The sequence below is a fragment of the Hypoxylon trugodes genome, assembly GCF_022578975.1.
Source record: "Hypoxylon trugodes strain CBS 135444 unplaced genomic scaffold F4822scaffold_1, whole genome shotgun sequence".
Taxonomy (NCBI): Eukaryota; Fungi; Ascomycota; class Sordariomycetes; order Xylariales; family Hypoxylaceae; genus Hypoxylon; species Hypoxylon trugodes.
The window spans coordinates 683,964-710,402 of NW_026250016.1; the positions used below are offsets into that span (position 1 = coordinate 683,964).

Genomic DNA, 26,439 nt, shown 5'->3' on the forward strand with positions numbered 1-26,439 from the left:
ATAATTCTTTTCCAATTCGCCTTAGAGAGAAAAAAAGCCTCCAGAAATGATATGTAGCTCAAATCTGAGCAGAAAATAAAAAAATAATGTACAAAGTCTCTCACCCAAGAAGCATGATGGGGGTATGGTATTTGCGATCGTAAATCATGCAAAGTGAAAGAGACCAAGGAAAAATATGTAACATCCCATCCAATCATACGTACATGCCATGTCAAGTCATAGCTAGCGGCCGTTCAATACACCACATCCTCCATCCATATGTCATCACTGTACCACCTCCAGTGTCAACTACCCTCCCTGTTTGTTAACAGAATACCACCCGATGTAATAGACTTGCATGCCCGTGAGGAAAAGAGACCCTACTCATCGTAGGTAGGCAAACTGAACTATTCTGACTACAAAGCCAATCCGACCCTCCCTTGCCGTCGCCGTCAAAAACCCAAAGTAGAAATGATGAAGTGGTTGTTTATTCATTGATGGCCGCCATTGCGACCATCACGTATTTCAAATAAAGTCGATATGTAAATGTGGATGAGTTTGAGACGCATAAGGAAAGCTAGAGGTATACAAGAGTAAAGCAGAAAAAATGGGAACGGAGACAGCAATAAGCTGCTTCGAGAGCGGAATTGCCCCTACTGATAGACATCAACCACATTCGGTCTCTAATAGGAGTCTGAATCATGGAATCTTAAAGATCGCCTCCCTAAGCGCCGGCGGTAACGCTAACGCTTCGTTCCTCTTCTAATCTTCGGACTAGTTCTCTTTCTTTCGGACTCCGCGGATTGGCGTCAATGCCAAGAATGGCACTAATACGAGTCTTGTCATGTTTTTCGTAAAGACTGTCGCGATCGTTGGGGCTAGTAACTGGTGTAATTGGAGTTTGACCACCCGTAGCAAGCATGTTTGCCTTCCATGCCTGCTCTAGGACGATTGGGCTAATTCCGGAGCCATATTCAGACGCGATAGCACCCCAGAATGACGACCGATGCGCAGCGTATATTGACTGAAGCCGAGGCATATCTACGTGCGTGGCGGGTGGCGGAAGCGAACAGTCGAGTCGAAGGACGGGCGCCTGGTTGATGGGCGACGGCTGAGGAAATGGGGATGGTGCGAGTGACCGAGACGCCTCCGGAACTTGAACAGGATAGCTACATGATGCTGAGGGAGCGGCACTCGGAAGCGTAATAGATGTGGGCTTCGGGAGGATGGCTGGGAGGCGAGGCGAAGTATTGGTGCTCGTCATGATACTAGGAAGTTGCACAGATGTCGTATAGTTAGGTGAATCGCCATCGTGACCACCAGCACTTGTGATAGGAGACGTATCGCGGGAAGATGACTCCTGGATGGGCGACGGAACGGTAGCTGGTAATATGGGGGAATGCCCGGTAGAAGAGCCCGAGGATACGGATGTAGTACGCTTGCGACGGTTACTTCCGTGACTAAGTTGGTGATAATGAAGACGGCATGCTAATTCGGTCTTCTTCAAGTGAGCCGCAATATGCTTGTATGGCATCTTTTGGAGACGGGTTTGAAGCAGATATACTTCCTATATTAGTTCTCTATTAGTCGCTGATACACGAGGTACACTGTTTATGCTAATTCTGCTTGGGAGGTGGAATAGCATAGTATATAACATAGACTAAACTCTACTCTTACCTCGTCTTCACTCCAGGCCCTTCCTCCACCAGTTGAGGCGACGAGTTTTCTATTCTTAGTGACCCCGTACTCATGTCGATCAAGGGCATCGCTCGTTGGTGTGTACGGAACACCGGAAGAAGCTATTAATTGCATCGGCGGGGACATCATGTCTTGCTTTGTATCGTGATATTGTAGAAAAAAGTATGGCGTTATTTTTGACGAATCGAAGGTTTAAAAACGGGTATGTGTAAATAGGCAGACCGTGCTGCTTCAAGAATTGAAGTGGGATTGCAAAATCGTCGGGTTAATAAGATAGGGTTATCTGAATGTTTCGATTTGGTTATGTTAGATTGTTTGTATCTCCAGTGAGTTACCTGCCAGGTTCGTTCTCGCCGCACTGGAGATGAGGTGGATAAACCAGAAACGAAAACGAATCAAGCAGATAGTCGTAGAGCAACCCAAAAATAACACCGACGAGGAAGATAATATTATTCAAAAGAGCGTAAGCAGCCAAGCCAGTTGGACAATGAAAGAAAGTGGTCGCTAGCTGCGAAAAGAAAAGAAAGGAGGCACGCAACAACGTTGTGAATGATACAGTTGTCGAACCTACACGATGGTAAAGAGGGAACAAAACGGAAGAACAGAAGTAAGAGTCAGTGGGACGAAAAGCAGATAATAACGGTAATGCATCTTCTACATCATGATACTTGGCATACACATCCTAGACGAACTAGGGGCCATGTTGACGGGGGTGGGCACTACCACATCTCGCATACAGCTCTTCGAGTGTCTGTAGCCCTGTAACGAGAAGCTAAGATGGGGTGGATGCAACGAGGACGGAAGCATAAATCTTGGCTTGATGCGCTGGGCTGACATCCATGTCTATCGATCCAAAGCGGCCAGTTCTAGGCGGCTCGAATGGTGAGTGGATATAAATCCACTTCTATTATCCGAGTCGATCTTTGAAGACGGACGAACCCGAGAAGATATTCATGAAATTTGGGGTTGAATATATCAGCGATACGCTGCTCTAAAGCAGTGTATACTTTGCTTGAGGGTGATAGTCTCTGTAGCTTCACTCTAATAGAAGAGCGAGCAGATGCTCGAAGCTCTCGAGACCTCATAGCCTAGCCCTCTAAGAAATTATAGATACTACACTGCACGACAGTGTTAGATGCAACACAAACCATGACGAGCATGGGGTCGACTGAAAAAAAAAACATAAAAGAAGGCCATCCAGATCTAGATGGGATGCACTTTTGTGTGTTTTGTCGCTTGGTTCCAAGGTACCCATGTTCGTTTCGATAGTGGAATAGAAAAGAGCGGTCGCCCTCTTGCTCAGGTTACAGAGAAGAGGGGCTTCCCCTCTGACCTGACCCCTTATCTTACACTACCTTGGTTTGGTAGTGGAAGTCATATTCAGGTTGCCAGCCGACTAACCTGTTTTTTGGCCATTGTGATATACGAACGTCGGAGAATTAAGTAGCAGCGCACGTTTAGCAGTTGAGAATATTGTTTGAATGGGGTATAGAGGGTATAGTGTAGACTCGATCGGTACTCGAATTGAAGCTACTCGACGCAGGGACACGGAGGTATCATATTGGTAGTATCGGTGGTGGTCTCGTGTGGTTTCGGGGGGGTGGAAAAAAGAAGAAGGGTCTGTGTCGGGAGAAGGGTTTGACATCGGTTGGGTTTTGTATGGACGTTGCTTCACCGTGTTACAGACACGCGCTTACTCAATATGTAGGGATTATGATTGGTCATCTCAACCCCGCTACGACGTAGTTTGTCTTTACCCCTGGTTAGCATGGAACCTTAAAACACCCTTCTATTCCTCTTTCGCTCAGCCGTCCGCGGCTCTGCTACATCAGATACGAGAAATCTACATATTATGGCGGTTACGATAGTTATGGTAGTATCGATTATCGGCTGAAAGAATCGTAAATGATTTCGCAAGGACAAAAAGTTCCAAAGAGATCTTGGGGTGATTTCGTCAATTCGAAACAAATAAAATTCGTCTTTATGGATACAGATGGAAGATGCCGACTTTGATGTTCTAGACATTCTTTTTCCACAAAAAGTTAATGACGTAATAAGATGTCACCGGTACATATGTTGTCCCAAGCGTCAAGATCAACTGGATTTCCGGAGAAGATCAAATGGCCGATAGAGCCGCAAATAATAATGACCTGTTAATAAAGAGTTGTTACGGAATATACAAAAGAGTCCGGGCTCCCTCCGATTACTTAGCTTAATTGCCAAGCCTAGCAGATCTCAAGATCTCATAACAAGAAACCGGCTAAAAATTCAAGCTTAGATGTCATAAATTCGTTTGGTTTCATTTGTATAAAACAAAGGTATCATAACGCCATTTCTCATCTCTATCCAATACCAAGCAAATAATACCAAGTAAGCTCTTCTCTTAACTGGCAACGAAACAATGCAATTTATGCTTTAGCTATGGTATCTTATATGTACTGTAGGTCCTGTATTAATGAATTCATACTCTAGTCTAAGCAGGTAGTAGCCCGAGTAGCCGGTTCTTCAGCGGTTAGTGTACCTAGGCTATCCTTGTCTACAGTTCACCGCCGTCGAAACTTGCCAAGAACCTACACATGTAGCATCGGCCCCTGTCCAAATACTAGTATGCAATCCAGAACACCCCGAACCTTTATTATCTACATATGAATCGAAACATTGCGATGCTAAAATACCTAGATATTGACATTAATTTCGATACATTGATTTCCCCATATACGCTAAGCGTCGGGTTCTTGATACCTACACACCTCGTGTAAATATTCCATCCGAAACCCGAAGACGCACAAGACACATAACGAACCCCCCTTTGATTATACCTACATATACGTAGGTACGTACATGCATTAGTACCTAAGCATACATGATGTACTTTACGTATGGGTTAAATAGAGACAGACTAATGCACCCCGAACCGCAGTTAAGCTTCATCTAGGGTTCCGCCAAAGTGGCACGCTACATTGACCCTGAACTAGAATAATTTTGGATTTCAACTTTATGACTTCGAAAGTCTCAAGATACAAGCGGGGTAACAGTTGTCTAAGATGCGTTCAAAATATTATCTCTAAGCATCTTATCAAGTTATAGAAATAGAGAAACGAGCGGCTGAGTTACCTAAAACGACAATGCTTTCTCATGGGAAACCAGGGTGTAAGCGCCAGACCCAATTGCCAACCCGCTGCATATGCCCAAGTTTGGCCTCTTTTCGCGAGAGGCGACGATGCTATTCGAGTATCAGAAGCATATCAGCCCTAACCGCCACGGCTAATACTTCTTAATTAGAGCGACAGGCAAGAACATTGAAACTACCCCTCAAGCTACTACTATAAACACCAACTCGAGGGCTAGTTTCGATGCCATCCTATCATATTGAAAACGATATGAAGAGTCAAAAGCAATTTAATATCCTGCTAGGATTTATTCAGATTTGTAGCATACATGGTTCATAATACGATTTACGTCTAGAATCATTGTTTTAACTTATCCTACTTGGTATAGCCTCTATCTATTACCCTTATCAAGTTCACACCTTACCGGACGTCGACCCTATTGTGGTTTGAGCGGTCTAGTCTGCAAGTCAAGTGAGCATCTAATCTGCCTCATCATTCGAGAGCATAGCGAATCCATAATTTTACTTTCTTTTATTCGTTACCTAGAACCCACGTACGCATAACGTGGATTTAGTATAGTTTTAATACAGCTTCAGCCCTGAATGACGAACGCTATAACCAATATATGGAAGGTGTGGATTTTGGGCAAAATAGACAAAAGTACCTACTTAGGTGGAAAAGACGATTTATTCCCCTTACCCATATCAAGCTAGGTACGAATCATCTCGTCCCCATACCATACCCCTGCTCTAACGCCATTATTGTGTGCCTGGATTGTTAGTAATAATCGTGGTCAGAGTCGCAATTCTCAAACCGCATTCCGACAGTCTGTTACCTCCATAGTTTCAATCCTTCTAATTTTTCGAGAACACATGAATATGTCGTGTTAGAAGTGGACCATTTCGGCCTAGCCCAGCCGTCGATCAAGCATTAAAAAAGACCAGATGACAACTGTTTGCATTGAAAAATAGTCGAGGCATTTTCAACAGGCAGACGGATTATGACGGGATGGGATGAATGATGAAAACTAAATGATCATCTACCGGGACTCGACTGTCGGCCTTTCCCAATAGTGGCAGATCTCGGCTCTGCGGTCCGGTAAATCTTCTCTTATTCGTATACGCACCAACGTTGTCTTCGTGGTATATGTTCACTCATAGATTTTTACCAATCTCATCGTCTAACGAGCAGCGCCCTACCTTCGTTTCTCGTTGCAATGAAGCAATGTCAAACCTATTTGGCCAGTGCTTACTTCCTTCATTGGGGATTGAAGCACTTACCCCCGCGCGATTCCCAAGCCTCGGCTTTCGAGTTTAAACCATCATAGACCTACGCCGCTTAAATCCGTATTCCACGCGTCCTGGGGGCGTAGATGTAATGCACACCCAGATTGCAGAGCCTCAATACCGAACTACCCTAAGGTAGCGCAACCTCAAGTCACCTAACACTCACCAATATCATTATAACGCGAAGAACGCAAGAACATTTCTAACAGATGGCGAATGGTTTGGCGAGGTCGGCTTCTAGGCTAACTCGCTATTGATTATAAAGGTGAGAATCTAAAACAATTCATTATATATGTCGTATAGGCCGATTTTTCAGGAGACTAGCTTGCTGGATGTGCCTTAGCGAGGCCTTCCTCATATCTCGAATTGCATACTTTCTTTATAGTACCCTCAGAGAGACATAGGCGTCGAGAGACAACCTACACTCTTACTGAGGCTAGGGAGATAGTTGTGTCCAAGTTGTACGAACTTGTAGTACAATGGCTCGATCCAAGTATCAAGGACATCCAACTGGTTTCTTAATTCATCGCCGTAAAGTTATACTGCTTTGGTCTGGATAATTGGAGAAACGGCTATTCTCATTATACGGCGAAAATTCGTGGCACCTTCCGGCAAAACGGACTCTAGAAATTACACACGATAGCTGTTCGTCCCTGAGTATGCGCATATCCGGTGCGTGGTAACGATTTTCCGCTTGCGTACAATAGCAAGTGATGCACTCCATATGCTTCATGCCGACGATGCACCTTTAATTCGTTCCAAAGACGAATGCCGTGTTTCTGAAAGTGCGAGCGACGGTATGACTGCCCCATGTGCTACTGTTTCGTTGTCAAACTGACTACTGCACCTGTTGTATAAGGACAAAACGAAAACAAGCACCTAGGATGTTTTATAAGAAGTTACCTGGGTAGCAAGTTACACCTGGATACAATGTCTGAAAATGAACCAATACCACGCTGGATATGGGCACGACATAAGTCCAAGTTCACCTTTTGTTTGAGGTACGGATTAGAAGCCATGATGATGTGTTTTGGTTCCAAGGTCGTGATTATAGGAAGTCGACGAGACCCTTATTGATGTGATAGACGATGGAGCGGTTTGCTCCTGGCGTTGTTCGGACGTCTTAGTCTAAAAGCGAGAATAGAACAGTAAAGGTGAAATAAGTGGCAAGTAGACGGTACGAATACTAGAATAGACAAGCATTAATAGACATATCTTAAGGTGACCGCGAGGCTGCATTGCATATATGCTTCGTACCTAGATCATATAGGTACTTGCGGGACTGGGAGTTGAAGTATCGCGAAGGGGTACGTGTACTCGTACTGCGGGGAGAAGTAGCAGTATGTACTTGACTAGAGAGTACTACCCTGCGTTGCATGTTCTTGGCATCATGACCTAAATCCATATATTAATAGGTATTGTCTTTTAACCCAATACTAACTTGCATTGAAATTGCTGTAATAACAGCCTTTGAATCTTAGTTGAGAATATGAATAAACATATACTTAACTTATTGGACATCTCAATATCGAAACGTCTATACGAAAAGAATGTTATTTGCTAATTATCTAATTGATCTTTGGTCGAGGTCATGTATATAAGTAAGCGGGTCAACTCTCATCGTAAACTACTAGCCAATGGTTACATTAGGCAAGTAACCTTGAAAATAAGTACGTAGCAGAGGTCCATATTATGGATACTAGCCACAACTTCTAATGTAGGTATGTGTCCACCCGTACAACTAACCACTTACCCGGGTACATTTTTTATGTAAAGAATCAAGTCCTACGGTACATAACCTGGGTATCTACACTACATACACTTTGGGGAAACCTGCGTGGATGACATGGATAAATATATAAAGGTATCCTTCAAGAAGGGGCTTATACCTAGTTAAAACGTTACACTTGGTATACTTGAGTACTATACTAATTGAAGACTCGGGGCGGATAGCTGCATCGTCCTCATAACCATGGATCATAGTACGAGGTGAGTGCATGTTATATGTCGCTGGCCGCTCTGCTTTCGTTCGATGTACCTGTCTACATATATCTCATAATTATGTACGCTACATGTATGTAACGGTAAGGGGGGTAGTTTTGTTCCTTACTACATATTGTATAGCTTGCCTTGATATACAGTACTTGAAATAGTATCCTGTCTTCATGTAGTTGGGTAGGTACATGCTTCACACGAAAAGACACTTACAAGACATCTCCAATGTCATGTCCAAGTTCCATCCAAGTACATCACTTATTTGCTACACAACATGGAATACATGTAGCTTTTAGGTCCATGTGAAAAAGGTAAAGATTAGTACTGCTATGTACACAGCTAAGTAATGCGACTTGCGCTTCGTAAAAGGAACTAAAAAAGACTTAGAATCCTCAGAACTTTAAACTAAGAGAAAATATACATTTTGAAATAAGATTCTTGCTTAGAATTGGACTCAATAGAAAAAAGATCACGTGAATAACATACCTTAAAAGATAAGCTGACAAGTAATCTTGGAACCTTGGAGCCTTAACAAATTCCTCGGTGTAGATATGGATGGAAATTGGAAATTGGGAATTGATAATCGCCTATGAGGTACTTTTTTGTATGGTAGGGGTAGCTCCGAATCTTGACCCATGATTAACCGAGTTAAGGGTTAAACCGGGACAGTGATAGCCAAGAGATTTAAAGACCCCCACCTGGAGTTGATCTAACGAATCAAAAGAGTCGAAATCCTCTTAAGGGCCATGCTGGCTCGAACATTAAAGGTACTTTCCACCTTCGACCACGGCGTACCGTGAAATCTTAACCTTTTCCACACTTTTTCTTCTTGAGGTGCCAGTCGTTCGAACCCACACACCCCCAGGGCCGCACAAGAAGGGGGAAAAAGATTAGACACCAATCCAGAACATCGACCAGTCTAAGCCTAAGATACCAGTACTTTGATCAAAAGTACTCCCAAGAGACGGTTAACCGCGTCCGAGTCCTGGTTAGTTGAGTTTTTTTGCTGCATTATTCAAGTATCAGGATCCATCTCTACTCTACATTCTACACATCCAAAGTTACTTTTCCTTTCTATCCATTGCAGATGTATGTACTTTTTGTCGCATCTACTTTTTTATTCTTCTCCTACTAGTCGAGGATCCCTGTTTGGCAATTGAAAACCATTGCAAGTTTGCAGATTGACAATTGCGATTCATTTTGCGACAATTCTGGAGGCCCGCCGGTCTTGACCAACCGAACGAGAAGAATTTAAAAAAAAAAAAAAAAAAAAAAAAAACACGCTTTTTTTTTCCTTCTCTTTTTAACCTAAGAGGTATCGTGACCTTCGATTTTCTTCTATCGTGTCGATCCGGCTAGTACGGCGACAAGAAAAAAAAGCACAGAACCAAACGCCACGCAAACATTTGTACATTCCTATACCACAACATTAAACATTAAACCGCTACGATCGTTTTTCGTTTTAGTATTTTTTTTTACACCATTCCAACTTTAAATACCCTCACGTTATTACACTATAGTCGATTTACCGCGCATATGCGACGCATCCACATCCCGGTATTTTTCTTAATAGTCTAAAGTACCAAGGTACTTCGATTGGGGGAATAGAAGAGAAAAAAAACATTCCCCGCCCTCTACATTGTACTTGTTTATGCCGCAAGCGTGCTAGCAATTAGCCATTCATAACACAGCAAGCCCTAGGAGACGGGACAGAACGGACAGAACGGATTAGCTCATTAGCACAGGCCAACTAGGGGGGCTGTGTAGAAGTGGGGCCCGTGCGCAGGAGTAGAGAGCAAAGTTTTGCCATCGTTACTACCCTCGGACGGAATTCCCTCTGTTCCCTCTACTCTCTACTTTGTACTTTCCCTAAACTTTCCCACGGTTCATCAATCTGCACCCCTCCCCCCATCCCCATCCACACAGTTTGTTCCCTCTACTTCTCTCTTTCTCACACCAAGGTACTTCGTACTTGGGCGGGTTTGAAGCACGATACATTCAATTCCCATCCATTCCCCTGTCGTTACAACAATATTCAACCCAACCCCAACCCTCATAATACCTCGAGGTCTCTTTTTGATTCATCGGCGTCGGTGTTTGCGCCTACACACGCCTATACGAATTGACTAAACCTTTCTCGTCAGACTACATCCGCGCGCGCAACGTCTAACGGTGTTTATCCCAGCTTTTTGCGACGTGGGCTCAATTCTGTCTACCTGTAACGGGTACCGGAACCGCAGACGCGTCTCGTCCGTCGTAGCTATTAAGCATTCGAATTCAATTCGAGTCTTCCCCGTCCTGCTTTCCTTATCCTCGCTCAACGTAGCGAAAAGGAAAAATAAAATAAAATAAAAAATCAGGAAAGAAACAAACCAACCGGTACGCGACCGAGTGAAGAAAAACAAACTCGGACTTGATTGCGTATACTTTGTGGTTCCGCAACAGCAAGAGAAACAAAGTTCGACACATAACGACCGCGACTCCTATGCGCTACTAATTATTTCGCATTTTTGCATACAGCCAATTCAACCTCTGATTGCCCGTAAGTCTCTTGAGTACCATCTACTTTTTACCATTATTTGTATTCCCGTATTTCCCTTTATGATTCCCCACTCAAGACATCATTCATCTACGGCCGCCTGCAGCAGCGCAAAAACAAAAAAAAAGAGGTGTTCGGTTCAGTTGCGCGAACTTATTCAAGACAAATCGCGTCTTTCCCGATTGGGGAGGCCTGTCGCAAAAAAAAAAAATGATGTTCACTCACCTACCTAGCTATACCAACCCTTCAGCGATGATAATGTACAGTATCTATTGCTAGGGAAGGATTCTAGGTCAAGCAACATCATCAACATCTCACCACTACTACACCCTATAACCGCCATTTGCTCACTACACGTTGTCGACTAATTAAAAAAAATGCACCGAATCCCCTTCCGACTACCTCGCGTATGCAGATACATGGGCTCGCTTCCTATGATATCCTATGATACGTCGCCCTCCCATTTCATCATCATTGCTACCTACACATAACTTGTTACCGCTGTTATCACAACCACCACCATTACGGCCTATCTACCACTCTTACCACCCCATTTCATATTATCGCGCTTCTTTGTCGCAACATCTCATTTGTCCAAAATTTTCATAAGCCAGTGATAATTTTTTATTGTCTACCGCCACCATCGAGTCAACTCACGAATCCCAATCTCTTTCTCTGGCTCCTTACTTCGCCTCCCTGTCTCTTTGCGAGGCGCAATCGCAGCTTCTTGTACCTCGGCCTTACCCTTAGCATTCTGTTCATTCGACCAAATCAATCGTTGATTCATCCATACAACCTACATACATACATACAATCCGTTTGATTTTTTTTTCTTTTCTCTTGTTCCCCCAATTTTGACTCAGTCCCGTTTATTTATTTCCCCCCTCCTTCCGATGCTCTAGCTTTTGTCCATGCACTTTGACTCTATCAGTTGTATCAGGAACAAGAGGCATTGGTATTATTTTCATTTTTATTGTAATTATAGCTGACGCTAGTTTTCCCTTTTTCAGATCATGCAGCAGTGGCAGGTCGGCCCCGTGCCGGAGTACCTTTATGCCCCCAACTCCACTCAGCACGCGAGTGATGGCATGCAGTAAGTACATTCCCTTTTTCTCTCTATACTTGTCGTCCCCATGTTGTCCCAAGGTTGTCCCCATGTACTTCCACGGTACTGTACCTACCCAGTTCGTCCTTCCGAATACCTACGTACATACCTACATCCATTCATACGTACATACGCCTATACACACACATACATACACACATACACGTTTTCCCTCTCCCCCATTTCCTCCTTCCGCCCCCCTCCCTCGTCTACCTCCTACTACCCCAGACAGCTCGTACACATATACATACCACCAGCCTTGTCTGTATAGTAGACATGGTCATATATGTACCAAAAGTATATCTGCTGTCTCAATCATGGACCTGTCCCGCAAACATTCAACCAGGCTGTTTTTGTCCCTGCTCCACCGCGAGTGGTGGGACCCCTGGTGATAGCTTCACCTGGTCTTCTACACTACACGAGTCTACCTAGCCCACATTTATTATTATTACTTCCCTGCAGCTCGCCTGCTTTCGACACACCCTTGTTCCCTCGTTCTTTTATTTTATCTCAACTCACCTTAAGTCAACGGCGTGCCATTCTGGTCTAGCCAGCTCCCTACCGTTTGTTGAATTTAGGAACGCCCAATGCTGTGCAGCCATGATCATATCGCGTCTCGCTGTTGTCTTTCTCAGCAACACCAAGCCGTATGGGCAAGCTAATATTTGTTCTGTGATACAGCTCTAATCACCCGTACCAAGCCGAGATGTCACGTCGGAATGAATTCGCTGGTTATACGCAGCAACCTCCGAACCCCGGTGCCCAACCTCATCCGTCCCATGGCCAGCAACATCATCAGCAGATTTCTCAGCATCAACAACATCAGAACCAGGCCCACCAGCAGCCCCACGGTTCCCACCCTCAGCACGCGCATCATCAGTCATCTCACCAGACGCAACCGCATCATGCTACGCCGGTTCCGCCTCCGATGACCATCCCGCAGCCGGCAGTAGCACCGTCTCAGCAATCTACCCCAACTCCAACTCCGGCTCCTGCTCCTCCCCGTGGCCGCAAGAGAGCTGCGCCGCACCAACAGCAGGCACACCAGCAGGTTCATCAGCAGTCGCATGCACCTGCTACTAACCCGGCGCCTCCTGCCCCAGTTGCCACGTCCGCCGCGGCCCCTACCGCGACCACACCCGCTCCTGCCCCGGCTGTGACCCCAGTGTCCGCGCCGGCTACCGCTCCGATGCAGGTCACCCCGGTGGTCCCACCTGCTGTGCCGACTAAGGAAGAGACCAGCACCCCTTCCGCCCCGCCCCCAGCTAAGAAGAGCCGAACAAATACCCCCTGGACTCCTGCCGAGGAGCTCCGACTCAAGGCTATGAGAGACCAGGGCAGCAGTTGGGCAGAGATTGCCAAGGTTAGACTCACAAAAATTCTTTGATGAGGTTTTAACTAACTTGACTGTAATAACAGACCTTCCCCACGAGAACCGAAGGCAGTGTGAAGAAGCATTGGTATAAGGTATGACCCCACGATCTGGAGCCCCTTCTCATATCCATTGCTAATAATCATCTAGGATATGCACTATGCCGAATTTGCCGAGGACGAGAGCCAGGCGCTTCTCAGTGCCATAAAGGATTACGAGAACAATAAGTGGAAGACCATTGGTCAGAAAGTTGGCAAACCCGCTAAGGTTAGTTACTATGTCTTGTCTCAATTTAATATATACATAAGGCCGTCTTTATTAACTCATACTGCCATAGGCATGCGAACAATATGCTAAAGAACATTTCCCTGAACTGTTCTCCACGCCAAAGGCACGTTAAGCAACTCCAGGTGCTTGTTGATACATCTTGTCCTTGAGTGTCCTATCTCTGGCATCGGTACCACCCTCTTATGCTTCGATCTGCTCATTCTTGTTAGGTTTTGTAAGAGAATACAGGTTCCAATAGGTTCCTAGAGGTCGCATCTGGCGATCTCACTGGGCGAAGAAGGCATCGTAATCACAACTCGAACTCGTCTAGTTCCCTCAACGACATGGGATATATGGAGACGAAAGACGGCCCGCCGTTATCGTCCTAGTCCCGATCTTTTCACGTTTGGTCTTTCGGTATATCTGTTTCGGCGAGGATAGGGTATTTCTTTTCTTTCACAGCACATTTTCCCCCGCGGGAGAATGGCAGGATTGTCAGATTATCGGATTTTAGGGGAGTCTACAGACTTCGGACATGCAAATTCGGAGGATTATCGTGCGAAAGGCATAGTGTGGAAAGAAGGGCAAAAGGGTTCTGATTTGTAAAAAGACGTCCTGCGAAACATGGCATTAATGCTTTATCGAGTCATTTCATCGGATACACTTCTGTGGTTTGATAATTCTTTACTGCCCCAAAAAATAAGCTATTCTAACCGCTACTGTATACTACTTGATAGCTATTGCAATGGACATTTCTAAAGCTAAATACGTCAGGTCAATAATCTTGTGCTGTGCATTTATATGATACAATGTTTTACCAGTGATGCTAGAGCATGCCAGTCTAAATTTTACGCAAGACTACAGGAGTGTCGCATTTCCAATAGTTCACGTTTTTATTTAGGATGTGATACCTATATCCAATTTGTCTCCTAAGCTTTGTGTACCTCAGGTCCCGCGTAATGAGTTTCATATTTGTGGGCGTCGATGATACCATTTACTTGTATGGTTTTGTATGGTTTTGTATTGCGTTGGATTCTGTGTTTGTACTATCTCGACCTTTCCTTGTGATATGTCAAGGGGCGAAAGAGGTGATACTGCATCAAGTTTGTTGTTACATGTACTCTATACTAGAATGCTTTGGTGCCCGTCTTGCGTATATTAGGTATTATGTTCCCCGATTCTACTAGAAACCCGACACCTTGGATTGGCTTCATTAGTGGAGGGAACAAACTCTATTTGCCACGCATGAACGGTAGAACAACGTTGTTATAACTCAAAAGTTAACTTTACGGGTTTCCCGAAAGAGTAAATAAAACTAATACCTATATGTAGCCACGCAAGACCCCTCTTCAGCCTAGCTTGAAACGTTATTTCGTTTCCAACGAGATCGAGGGGGGGTCGTATAAAGATGAGGCCGCTTCCTTATTATTAGGGAAGTTGGGAAAAGAGGGAAAGATGGGATAGAGTTCCCGAACGTGTATATGTCATACCCCCTTCTTTTATCCTCTTACCATTCATAGATATACCTCAGGTGAGAGGGGGAGAATAGAGGGATTTACTAATCGATCGTGTATGATATAAAAGGGGAAACACGTGCGAACAGACGGATACGCACGCGCAAACATGATTTGACTGACGTTGGTCTCCCGCTCTCTAAAACTTACCACCGTTATACTCTCGATCCTACTTTGCATGTGCATTCCCGGTAAGATCAGAGCCTAGTCGAGAGATAGGGCTGACACGCGCGTTCTACGGTATACGCCCCATACTTAACTTCTCCGACCAAACAGGATATTTTCGCGATTTTTTTTTTCCTGCCAGAATGCTACAAGTATAGGCGAAGGTGGTGGACGGAATCGGAGACTAACTAACAATGTCCACGGCCACGACGTCGTTTCGCAAGACGACGCTGTCGCATGCGCAGAAGACGGTACTTGCTATGTCGCGGGCGCAGTACCTTGATGCTATCAGTGCTACGCGGCCCGCTGACAAGCTATATGTCGGTGTGTGCATCTTCCGCATGGATGCGCACAGCTCCCGGCCGTCCGTGCTGCTGCTAAGGCGATCCGGGAGTCCGGGTGGCAGCGCTAGTAACGGGAACGAAAACGGTGCCGGGAATAATGCTAAGACGCTTAGTACTGCCAGTACGAACACAAATACAAATTCGATAACGACGTCGAAGTCGATGTGGGGGATTGGACTTCGTGATAAACAACATAAACACTTGAGTAATGGGAATGGGAATGGTGGTGGTAGTCGAAGAGAGACGGGAAGGGATGCGGAAAGAAATGGGAAAGTAGGGGGAGAGGAAACGGGGGGAGTTGCTGGTATATGGGAACTTCCCGGGGGAAAGGTCCGCGAAGGGGATTTTTGTATTTCGGCGGCGGTGGCTCGGCGCGTAGCGGAGCAGACGGGACTCCGTGTCGTTCGGGTTCTAGGTGCACTACAAGATGTGCGTCGGGTTAGTGAAGTGAGGATCTTGGACTGGGATGAGGATGGCGTGGGGATCTTCTTAAACGGCGAAGATGATGGAAGTGGTGCGAATATGTCGGTGCTGGATGGCGCTACGTTGACGAATTCTTCGGGTGGTGGGAGTAGAAGCGGAAGCGGGAGCAGAGCGAGTACGGTTTCGAGGAGATCGCCGATACATAATCCACATCTCGTGTTGAGGAGGGAGTGTCTGCAGTTGAATTATGCAGTTTTGGTAAATTCCCTCTTCTGCTTATATGCCGTATCAATGTTCGTAGAAGTTAATAATTGTTGAATAGGTGCAGAACCATGAGGATCTAGTGATACGATCACGGGAGCACGACGAGTTGGTATGGGCGAGTTTCAGTCGTGCCGAGGCGTTGCGTATGCCTGAGGAGCTAAGGACGGTCGTCCATCAAGGGCTGGCGTTTGCGGGGGAGTATTTGTTTTAAGAGAGCAATATAGAAAGGAAGTATTGAGATACCTATATAGAGGAGGGGTTGAGAAGGTCGGAAAGGTTCGGGATAGATACGGCATATACAAGCGATGATGATATGGATATGATGTAAGGCGAGACATCGGCCTCGGGAATAGTTCCCCATATTACGACGACTGAATGGCATAAGCTGACCATGTATACTTGGAGGTATTCATGATTGTTTCTATGTTGTCTAATGATTAGATGCCTATTATTAGATTAGATACTGAAAGACGGCCCTCTAAACATGAAACTGCACTCTACATTGAGTTGAAGATAGATACCAGTCCTGTTTTTAGTATGATCTCGTACGTAGTGTATGACGATCTTCAATATCTCCGGTGTCACTTTTAGTGTGAGACCCATTTGTACAACGCAAGGTACTCGAGATCGTCCCACCGGATCTCTGACTTAGTCGTAGTCGGCTTTATTAACGGATTGTTTAGTAAATTCGCTTCCATCCCATCGGAAGACTAAGTCGACACCATTTTGCCTTCAACTAGCAAACAGATCGGATCCTTCCGTAAAATAAATCCGGGGTGCATGATATACTGCACAGGGGCGGCGTCACCCTTGACATTCCTCTTTCGCTCGGCTTCGGCTGTCCCGCGACTTGCCCAGGAGGAATAGGAAGAGGATAAGAGATTCCGTCTAGTAAATCCCAAATGCGAAGATGTCTCGGTTCCGTCCGTAGAATATGTCGGCTTCTTAAAGTGAGCGCTAAAGGAATCATGCAGTGACACGACACATCTCGATATGATTGGCTTTTATTGGGCTTACTTCTTCCTCTAAGATTTTCCGTGTTTTCCGCTTTGCTCGGACTTGCGGTTTCTCATGTAGTTTCGACCGAAAGTGTCATCCTTTATATGCAGTCAGACTCTTTCTTTGGTTATCAATTTTTTATTTCTCTCCTGCGGCTTAGAGGTGCGGTCAAGGAATTCGGTTGACGGCAATGTTTGTTGATTTAGCTGCTTATGTTAGCCTATTGAGCTAGGCTCTGTTCTTAGACTTACATATGGACTAGCAGTTACAGAATAGTGAGATTGACAATACATTGTGTTTAACTACAGACATGAAACTACTACATCGTAATGTAGTTGTACAGAGTTGCGATCGAGATGCACAACTGTACCTGTCGTACACAGTACAGTAATCCTGGATCTGAAGATTTCAACTAAATAAGGGAGGTTACAAAAAGCGCCTCGTATGTCATTGGTCCCTGAATGTCTTATTCTAGAGTTGGAGGGTGTTCGGTCGAGAGAGAGAAAAAATACGAGATTTTTTACTTGGTGGGATACTGTGCATTCAATGTATATCTTCATAATAAGCACTGTATAACTTTATGCTTGTATAGTATGATCCAATGGGACGAGCGTAATTAAGTTCCACTAATACTCCATGCCTCCAACGGCTTAGACGGCCTGTCAATCTGATGCTTTTTTGGCAGGAACTGGTACAACTGAAGTGGAACTCAATTCGCATTGACCCACAACGTTTATCCTACTATTCCCAAGCGAGCACCATTTTATACGATATTCTATAGGTACGTACCTATGTATCTTGAATTGTACCTATCAAAATGTAACTTCTTCTTCCCCTATTTAGGCATGATGCCAGCAAGCAAGGCAGGCAGGCAGGTTAGTTGGGGGCAAGTGCAAGGTCACCCCCCCAGGGTCTTGGCTCTCGAAGATTCGGGGCTGAAACTCGATTTCTTTTTTATCTTCACTGTCTGTGTTCCCTCCTCCCTTTTTCATCATCATCCAACCCTCCAATTGCCTGTAGGTGTTTTCGGCTCGCTTTACCAATCTTTGGTAATTCCTTTCGCTTTTTCCGTTATACGCGTTTTTGCTAGCGGGTGGTGGCTGTGTGAATCTTTGATGCTTGTTTGCTCATTGATTCTTATAGCCTCGTCTTTGTCTATATTATAATAATTGCAGTCGTTATTTTGAGCCTCCGAAAGAAGGGTTCCGCTTCGATCGCTTCCGCCATTACTCTCGCTTGAAACACCCGATAAAGCACGGTTACTTTAGTTGTGATTACTTGAAAGTGGTCTATGCTAAGGTACTAGACATCGCCGTTTGTCGTTGCTTGTATATAAGTCATCGGACTCGTTCATACCCGTATTTGTTACTCCCTCTTTGTGTTGGGGTTTATATACACGCATACGCCACATCGATACGGTGACCATTACCTGGCCTCGTTTGCTTGACCACACGAAGAAGGAACCGACGGTGACTGACATCTAATTAACCTCGCAATTTCGACTGTATATAATTATTTCCCGAACATTCGCTTAGTACATCTCGAACATTTAACCACCGTACATATATACAAAGGTGCACGCGACTCCATCGCCAAACCGATTTCTACTACGGTACATATATTACCGATATAATAATACATTAATTTTAGTCAGGTTTCGTCTACTTGAGCAAGTAGCAAATTCATCACCATGCTGCGGACTATACCGACTCTGGCCTTGGCCCTATTGGGTGCATCTACCGTCTTCGCTGACGATGCGCCTCAGTGTTCTTTAACTCAGAAGTGCCCTGAGGAGACTCCCTGCTGTTCCCGTAAGTTTCATGGAGAGGGGTTATATCAAAAATTTTATGTGGCGCATAGTCTAACTTGGATATTGAATAGAGTATGGCCAATGTGGTGTTGGCGCATACTGTCTCGGTGGATGTGATCCCCGCATGTCTTTCTCTCTCGACGCTTGTGTCCCTGAGCCTGTTTGCGCAAGCAGAACGATGGCTATGGACAACACCGACCGTATCGTCGACGTATCGAAGTACCTTGGCGACGCCACCAAGGCCGATTGGGTTGCCCAGGGCACACCTCTTGCTCACAGCGGCAACACCCTTCTGACCATGCCTGCTGACTCTGTCGGAACTGTTCTCGCTTCTACGGTATATATGTGGTATGGAAATGTGAAGGCAAAGATCAAGACGGGACGTGATGCCGGTGTTGTTACTGCCTTCATTCTGCTCAGTGACGTCAAAGATGAGATCGACTTCGAGTTCGTTGGTACCGAATTGGATATTGCCCAGACCAACTACTATTTCCAAGGCATTCCCGACTGTAAGATATTTGCACATTCTCTACATGCTTTTTGTGAGCTCGCCACTAATTTGAATTAGACACCCACTCTTCCAATATTACCAGCCTTTCCGACACCAATGCGAATTGGCACGAGTATGAGATTAGGTGGACCCCTGACAAAATTGAGTGGTATGTGGATGGCAAGCTTGGCCGAACGCAAGAGAAGTCAAAAACGTGGAACGCTACGTCGAACCAGTGGGACTTCCCACAGACGCCGGCCCGTGTCCAACTTTCTATCTGGCCCGGTGGCTCTGACAAGAACGCCAAGGGCACCGTCGACTGGGCAGGCGGCCCGATCGACTGGAACAGCAACGACATCCAGAAGGACGGATACTACTATGCTACCATCGGCGAAGTAACCATCGAATGCTACCAGACCGATAGCGCCCCCGGCACCAACTCTGGCAAGAGCTATGTTTACAAGGATGCGAAGGCTACCAATAACACTGTTGAGGATGGTGACGCCAATACGGTCCTCAAGTCGCTTCTGGGCACGGGTTTGGACATGGATAAGGACTACCCATCTTCATCGTCAAGCGCATCGTCAAGTAGCCAACAAGTTATCCCCGGATTGAACGGTGGTGGCCCCGGTACCAATGGTCAGGCTGCCGGAGGTGATACCAGCGGTTCGAACGGTGCTAGTAATGCTGGCAGTGCCCCTAGTGCAGCTTGCACCGCTAGTTTCCAACAAGTCTGTGGTTCTGAGGGCACCAACTCAAACGAAGGTGTACGGCAAGAACGTGTTCTCGGTGCTAGTGCTTTCGCAGCTTTCATTGCCGTAGCAGGCATGCTCTGGCTATAAGCTAGGTGGAAGAGCGAATTAAGTCCTATCCTCTGTATGAAATACGGGGTTTAATTAAGGACATTTCCAGTTTGTTTATGCATGAAGACCGGTGGATGACTCCGTTTCCTCGGGCGTATTTGGTTTAATGGCATGTTCTATGAGGCCCGAGGATGCTGCGCACTAATGACATGAGGAGGTAATGGCGTGATGCTGTCCACTCCTTTCCGGTCACGGAATTCGCGCATTGACGCAATTCCGGTGTCATAACGTTGCCGAGGGGCAACATGCTCTTCATAGGGCTTAAGGGATAGGATGCCCCGATGCAGCCTGTACATAGGTGATGATAGGAAGTCAGAACTGAAATTAATGAATTGGCCCTACACTGAGATCAACGCTGCTTGTGACTTGAATGGTATTACAGGTTAAGAATCGAAATATGTCTACCCTTCTACTAAAATCATATTTGGTTATACTTTAGCATTGAACCCTGTGTCTACGTAACGAGCTCTAAGACATTCCTCTATTTTAGTCTACGGACATGTCAATACTAGTTTATTCCGCCACCATGCTCGGCTCATGGCCTGTGCGATGCATCATTAGCTTGTTCGGCAGCCATAATGTCCGTCTTCGAGACTATTAAACTGGCAATCTTTAGGGATATGTTGACGGCAATCCCTAGTAGCCCTAGCTCTATTTGATACGCACGGTCCGATTGATACACATAGGTGCATTCGGCGTGGAAATCTCATCGATACTTGAATTCTTAAGGTCCGTTGAGTGTTACACCGAGACTAAATATTATCCCTAATGCTATGTGGTTCTCGGCGCCGAAAGCACCATAACATGGTACGAAGCAATGACAGCATGCAGAAACAAGCACCTACGGAGCAGTATAGCTTTAATGTGCTGCTCCAATACGCCTTATCATATAGCCTCGTGTCAATTTATTGTATTGTCACTCGTGGATCTAGTGCTGAAGTGGACATGCTTGCTTTTTATGCTGTTGACTTCAAGAAGGCAATTTGGGATTTCCTCGTTCTGCCTCGAAACAACGAGTTGGGCGTAGCAAATAAAAAGGCGCTGGGTCATGGGATCCTAGACCTTAAGAAAGAGCTTGCTGCAGGATAGGTCACTCCGCACGATGACACCTCGGCGGTGCTTTCGGGAACTTACCGGGCCGGTAGGCTGAGGAGGAGAGGAACAACAAGGTCGCTGTGCGGAGTACCTATCGTTACGCTGATGTGAGCGGGAGTTAGTCGGGATATAGGCAATTTAAGGAGCAATATTTTCTTTTCGAATGCGTAAATCGAATCCATAATTCTCAATTTGATGGCGTCATTTACAAACTGTTTCAACTCTTCAGCTCTCATAGACACTTTTTTATGTAGATGAGATGAAATGTTTCAAGGCTTGTTTGTTCCGTGTTGTCGGAATCCTTCACTCTTGGCTTCCGTCGAGAGAATCGACGATATAAGCGGGACGATTGGATGGTAGAGCCGCTGTATGCCCTAAACTACGCCAGGCCGGCCAATTATGAAGATCTTTACCATCCTTATAGCGGTCTACTGCAGGGGGCGATGGACCTCGGGGGCTTATCACATGCGGCGAACCTTTGTACGTATAACTTACAGCCAATCAATTACGATATTTAAGAGACTTTTTAGTCAAGTAACCCCTGAGAATAAGCTGAATAGCTTGCCAACCTCCCCGCAAATACAGCACATGTAGGGCTGATCTTAGGGATGCCTTCAGCCCCCCCGGCCTAAGGTAACATAGCCTACATGCAGAACGGCTGGTGAAAGATGAATTAAAATAGGTAGGTTAGCAGATTCGGTAGCCAAGCCAAGAAAAAGGGATAGCGAAACGCCATATTTCGTTGGTGACCTGCTTGAATGAGAATAAGTAAGACCGAGAAGAACCTTCATCGATCCTGAAGTTATATAAGAACCTAGTAGTTTCTCTTCCTTCGCTCATGCTTTCCGGGTGTTCTATCTCTGAAGCTATTACCAAGTGATTTGATTCATTCTTTGAGACTACTATGTAAGTAACAACCAGCCCGTCTATGTCTTACTTTCTATGTAGATCTAATAATAAGCCAACTAGAAACATTCATTGTTATTTTGACTCTTTTTGTCTCATTCCAAAGAGACTTGATCATATCGTTATCAACATCCTTTAGGTAGTGCTGACGCCAGACTCCTGAATTTTTTGACCCCTGGGAAAATCATTATTAAATCCTATTGTTGATTCTTTCATTGACTTGAAGCTGGCTTTCAGAAAGTCATTTTGTTTTATGATACCCAACAAGAAATAATACTATCGCTTTAACCATTGTGGCTGCTTCGTTTGAAGTAGTACCTACCTCGCATTAGTAGCAAGCAAGCGCCACTTTGGCAAACTTGGAAACACCTTTTTTGGTTTAATTTCTTCTGTTGAATCCACAATGTTACGAAAACTCACAACACTACTTACCTTTGGCTCGGCCTGCGCATTGCCATCATCCCTCATGGCCCGCCAAAATAACTCCACCACCGAGTCGCGCAAACTCATTATCGGCGCTCCATTTCAGATCCTCACCGCCGACTTCGATGGATCTCAATTCTCCATAACCGGTAATCACACCGCCGTCGGAACCGCGCCGAGTTGGTTACTCTACAACGCACCAAACCGTCTATACGCCGTAAACGAGAATGCGAACGACACTAGTCTCTTCACGCTTGGCTCCGCGAACGCTTCCGACTTGACGCTCTCATCTGCAGCCAGTGGCTCCTCCGGCGTCGTATTCCTCGAATTCAATGCCGATAAGACGCGAATAGTCGGCGCAGCATATGGTAGCGGTCGCATCGATATATGGGACGTATCCGCGCCCGACGGCAGTCTCAAGCTTCTAAAAACCATCGTTATACCCGGCGAACCCAACCCCGCAGAAGGCGCGCATCACCCGCACCAAGCGCTCCTCGACCCTACCGGACGCTTCTTCGTCGTGCCTAATCTAGGCGGCGACAGCATTCTCATTGTCGACGGCGAATCTGATAAATGGGAAATCGTGGGCACTGTTAAGTTGCCGACAGGTACCGGCCCACGCCACGGTGGGTTCATCACAAGCGGCAAAACCACATACTACGCCCTCGCCTCCGAATTAACGAGCGAACTATTCCTCTTCGAACTCGCGTACCCAGGCGACACAATCGATTTCAAACAACTCCAAGTCCAAAGCACATACGGCACCGACCCACCCGCCAACTCCAGCTCCGCGGCCGCGGGCGAATTAATCGTCGCTGCGAACGGAAAGGACGTATACGTATCGAACCGAATCAGCGGGAACGAGACTGATAGTATTGCGCATTTCGTATTCAACTCCAATTCCAACAGCAGCGCGAGTCTCGATTACGCGGAATTCGTATCGACAGGTGGTTTGCGACCACGTATGTTTAGCTTGAGCAAAGATGAGAAGCAGAGCTTGGCTTTCGTCGCGAATCAGGGCGGTGATGTGGGTTTGCTTGCGCTGAAGAGGTGTGCGGATTCTGGCGCGTTGAATCCTACGCCGGTTGCGACGGTGCCGTATCAGACGCTTGTTGCGCCACGGTTGGCTGAGACGGAGTATATGGGACCGCAGTTTGTGCTGGAGATTTGAGATAATCTAAGATAAGCTGAGGTGAGGGAGTGGTTAGGCGGTTAGATGCGGAGGGATGATAAAGACGAAAAGCGTGCTTAGAGAAAAAGCACTCGCATTGATCATGGCGTTGGGGTTTTTACTGTGTTAGCTTAATATTCTATTACCTGGCCCTCGAGGGCATTACAAAATCGATTTCGTTGTCTTCGTTATCCCTATGTTCTGCTGGTTTTGCTATGTGATTCTCGGAGTCGTCGCTGTCAAGGGAGGGAGTGGGTCACTGGTAGATATCCCTGGTTGAGCCTCCTCTATTAATAAATACCGGAGATAACAGCTTGCATGGAAGATGTCTAGTTCCAACATGATTAATATTGTTGGTGTTGGTGTCGGTGCCGCAATATGGTGCTTGGCTCGCTGCGCCGCTTGGAGGGTGATGGGTCTGGCTTCTACCCTCCCTCTGGGTTTTGTTCATAGCCTGCCGTTTTTCCCGAGTTGGTCTCGCTAAAAGGAACTAATTTTTAGATATCATGAGTCGGGTTTTGATCGTGAAGCCCCGAGATATTTCTAGAATCCCGAGTAGTTGGCCTATTCATCGATGGTGTTGAGTAAGTTTCGAGAATGCTCTCTATATCGGCACTACAGATGTCGCCGGATAGGGTATATGATCTGGCAAATAGTGTTTATCGCCCAATAAACTGACAGTGAAATCAGTTCATTGTATTAAGTACTTTTCCCAACGCTGATGCGCCTATATGTGTACCTAGGTAGCTCGTACGCTGAATCTGATTGGAGCTTAGCCTATTCAAGCCTATAGTATTAGAATGTACTCGACCTAAACGAACAAAATACCTCAATTAAAAAGTACCTATATGTCAAAAAGCAATTAATCTCTTGAGCAACTTACACATTACCACGTGTAAATTTGAAACTTGCTTGAAATTGCCATCGAATTCATGAAAATTCAACCAGTTGAAGTCGATGAAATAAGATTGAAAATACCCCAACGCAGATCGATCGGGTCGGATTGCGAAGTTTTGCATCATGATTGTAGAAGCTTGTCGTGAGGCAATCTGCAATGCCATCCTACCTTACCAAGGATATCGACGACCACAACAGCAAGACGACGAACGGTGGAGACGATGCTCCGGTGAACTCTTCCAATTCGGCATATGATATCCGTATAAGCTTTTTCTTTCTTTCTTAACTACCAACTTATTGGATTTCTTAAACCTTGCAAAGTTGTATGTATGTAGGGTATTTCAAGAAAAAGCTGGGGTTCCCCCTAGACCTGAATCGAGATTCGGGTCCACCAGTAGCTACCCTTTTTAGACGAGCCTTGATAGATTATCGTCCTCGAATTGTCTCATAGTTGCCTACTGATGTCTTGTTTAGTTCGTCCCACATGACTAAGGAGGTTACTGGCATAGACATGCATAGATTAGAACGAATATGGTGCTTCGACGGCGTTGTTCAGGTTGTTCTATGTGTACAACTTTACGTCATAGACGGCGGGATGCGGAAATTGGAGTTTTCCTCTATCCGTACCTAGGTGACTAGTTTTTTCTACATGTTCCACTCCCAAGGCCTGGTAGGGCGACTCGTGTCTCAGCAGATGGTAATTGTCTTATCAAGAACTCGAAGATTTCCATGTGGTTAATGTAAATAAAGTATCTCGGTATCGCGTCATAGCTTTTCAGAGCTTGAAAGCTTTTGTCCCTTGCCTTAACCCCAACACCATGGGTAAGGTAGATTATAGATTCCCGCAGACTTAGATCTGGAATACAGGGGGACCTTGGTGTAAGTCATCCACATTCCTAACGGAAATGCAATCTTTCTCGTCTTTTAACGAGGTTGTTGCGCGCATGTGAAACAGCGCGTTGTGATTGTCACGGATATGGTGCCGTGGTACATGAGACCCGCAGATTGGCATGGAGATACCAACTGAGAAGAGTATGAATACGTAACCCTTGTCTGTCCGGTTTCGCGGGCACGGCAGGACGAGAATAACCTCGAGTATCGTTAGAATTGGTTATCCTTGGGTTTCCATGCTTGTTTGACTTGATTTGTTTTCTTGCTCGTTCGAGGATGACGAAGCCTTAGATTATCTTCTATCGATCATTGTAGAATGAGGAAGAAACTAAGAAGTTAGTCAACTTGCTAAATAGTAGGAACTTCAGCTTTTCTAAATTTGATTTCCACGTTATTTAAGAAGCTTGGACCATAAATAAAATAATGTTCCACAGTTATTAGCTAATGCAAGGTATGAAAGAGGGAATCGGTGCCCTTGGCCGACAGCTATGACGTACTAGATTGCCAGCTCCAAGCTTCACGTCATTACCGCTTAACCAACTAAGAGCAGACAGAAACTCGAGTAGGTACGACGCGCAGATAGATAGTTACCGCATTAGGAAATACATGTATCATGTATATCTGGAAAGATACTTACAACTAGCAGCAATGAACGGTGAGTTAATCAAGTACCCCTTTCATTCATGACTACCATGAAATTTCCCAGTAACGGCTTGTAGTAAACTTCCGGCCAACTGCATTCACTCATTCCCCCAAATCGACATCATTCTTTCATTCAAGTTAGATTCATTAGATCATAGCTACATCTCAACTACGTAAACAGTATAATAAAC

At 45.5% G+C, this 26,439-nt stretch overlaps 5 protein-coding genes across 5 annotated transcripts; 4 read left to right on the forward strand and 1 right to left on the reverse strand.

Annotated features, from left to right (window-relative positions):
- Positions 1 to 450: 450 nt before the first annotated feature.
- On the reverse strand, positions 451 to 2,016 carry F4822DRAFT_6323 (uncharacterized protein). Its single transcript, XM_051463778.1, has 2 exons — positions 1,657 to 2,016; positions 451 to 1,546 (listed from the first exon to the last, which is right to left on the reverse strand). Exons 1-2 carry the CDS (start codon positions 1,804 to 1,806, stop codon positions 704 to 706), a joined length of 993 nt encoding a protein of 330 aa, XP_051319050.1. The 5' UTR covers positions 1,807 to 2,016; the 3' UTR covers positions 451 to 703.
- A 9,695-nt stretch (positions 2,017 to 11,711) lies between these two features.
- On the forward strand, positions 11,712 to 14,117 carry F4822DRAFT_384160 (uncharacterized protein). The gene is made up of 4 exons (XM_051456501.1): positions 11,712 to 13,075; positions 13,132 to 13,179; positions 13,235 to 13,351; positions 13,422 to 14,117. Exons 1-4 carry the CDS (start codon positions 12,419 to 12,421, stop codon positions 13,482 to 13,484), a joined length of 885 nt encoding a protein of 294 aa, XP_051319051.1. The 5' UTR covers positions 11,712 to 12,418; the 3' UTR covers positions 13,485 to 14,117.
- Positions 14,118 to 15,224: 1,107 nt separating this feature from the next.
- Positions 15,225 to 16,620, forward strand: F4822DRAFT_439413 (uncharacterized protein; the record flags this gene model as incomplete). Its single annotated transcript, XM_051462635.1, has 2 exons — positions 15,225 to 16,055; positions 16,120 to 16,620. 2 exons carry the CDS (start codon positions 15,225 to 15,227, stop codon positions 16,270 to 16,272), a joined length of 984 nt encoding a protein of 327 aa, XP_051319052.1. The 3' UTR covers positions 16,273 to 16,620.
- A 1,868-nt stretch (positions 16,621 to 18,488) lies between these two features.
- F4822DRAFT_6470 (uncharacterized protein) lies at positions 18,489 to 20,271 on the forward strand. The gene is made up of 3 exons (XM_051463800.1): positions 18,489 to 18,871; positions 18,942 to 19,379; positions 19,439 to 20,271. Exons 1-3 carry the CDS (start codon positions 18,751 to 18,753, stop codon positions 20,200 to 20,202), a joined length of 1,323 nt encoding a protein of 440 aa, XP_051319053.1. The 5' UTR covers positions 18,489 to 18,750; the 3' UTR covers positions 20,203 to 20,271.
- Positions 20,272 to 22,130: 1,859 nt separating this feature from the next.
- On the forward strand, positions 22,131 to 24,486 carry F4822DRAFT_384166 (putative isomerase YbhE). The gene is made up of 2 exons (XM_051456502.1): positions 22,131 to 22,224; positions 22,288 to 24,486. Exon 2 carries the CDS (start codon positions 22,628 to 22,630, stop codon positions 23,816 to 23,818), a length of 1,191 nt encoding a protein of 396 aa, XP_051319054.1. The 5' UTR covers positions 22,131 to 22,224; positions 22,288 to 22,627; the 3' UTR covers positions 23,819 to 24,486.
- The last annotated feature ends 1,953 nt before the right edge of the window (positions 24,487 to 26,439 follow it).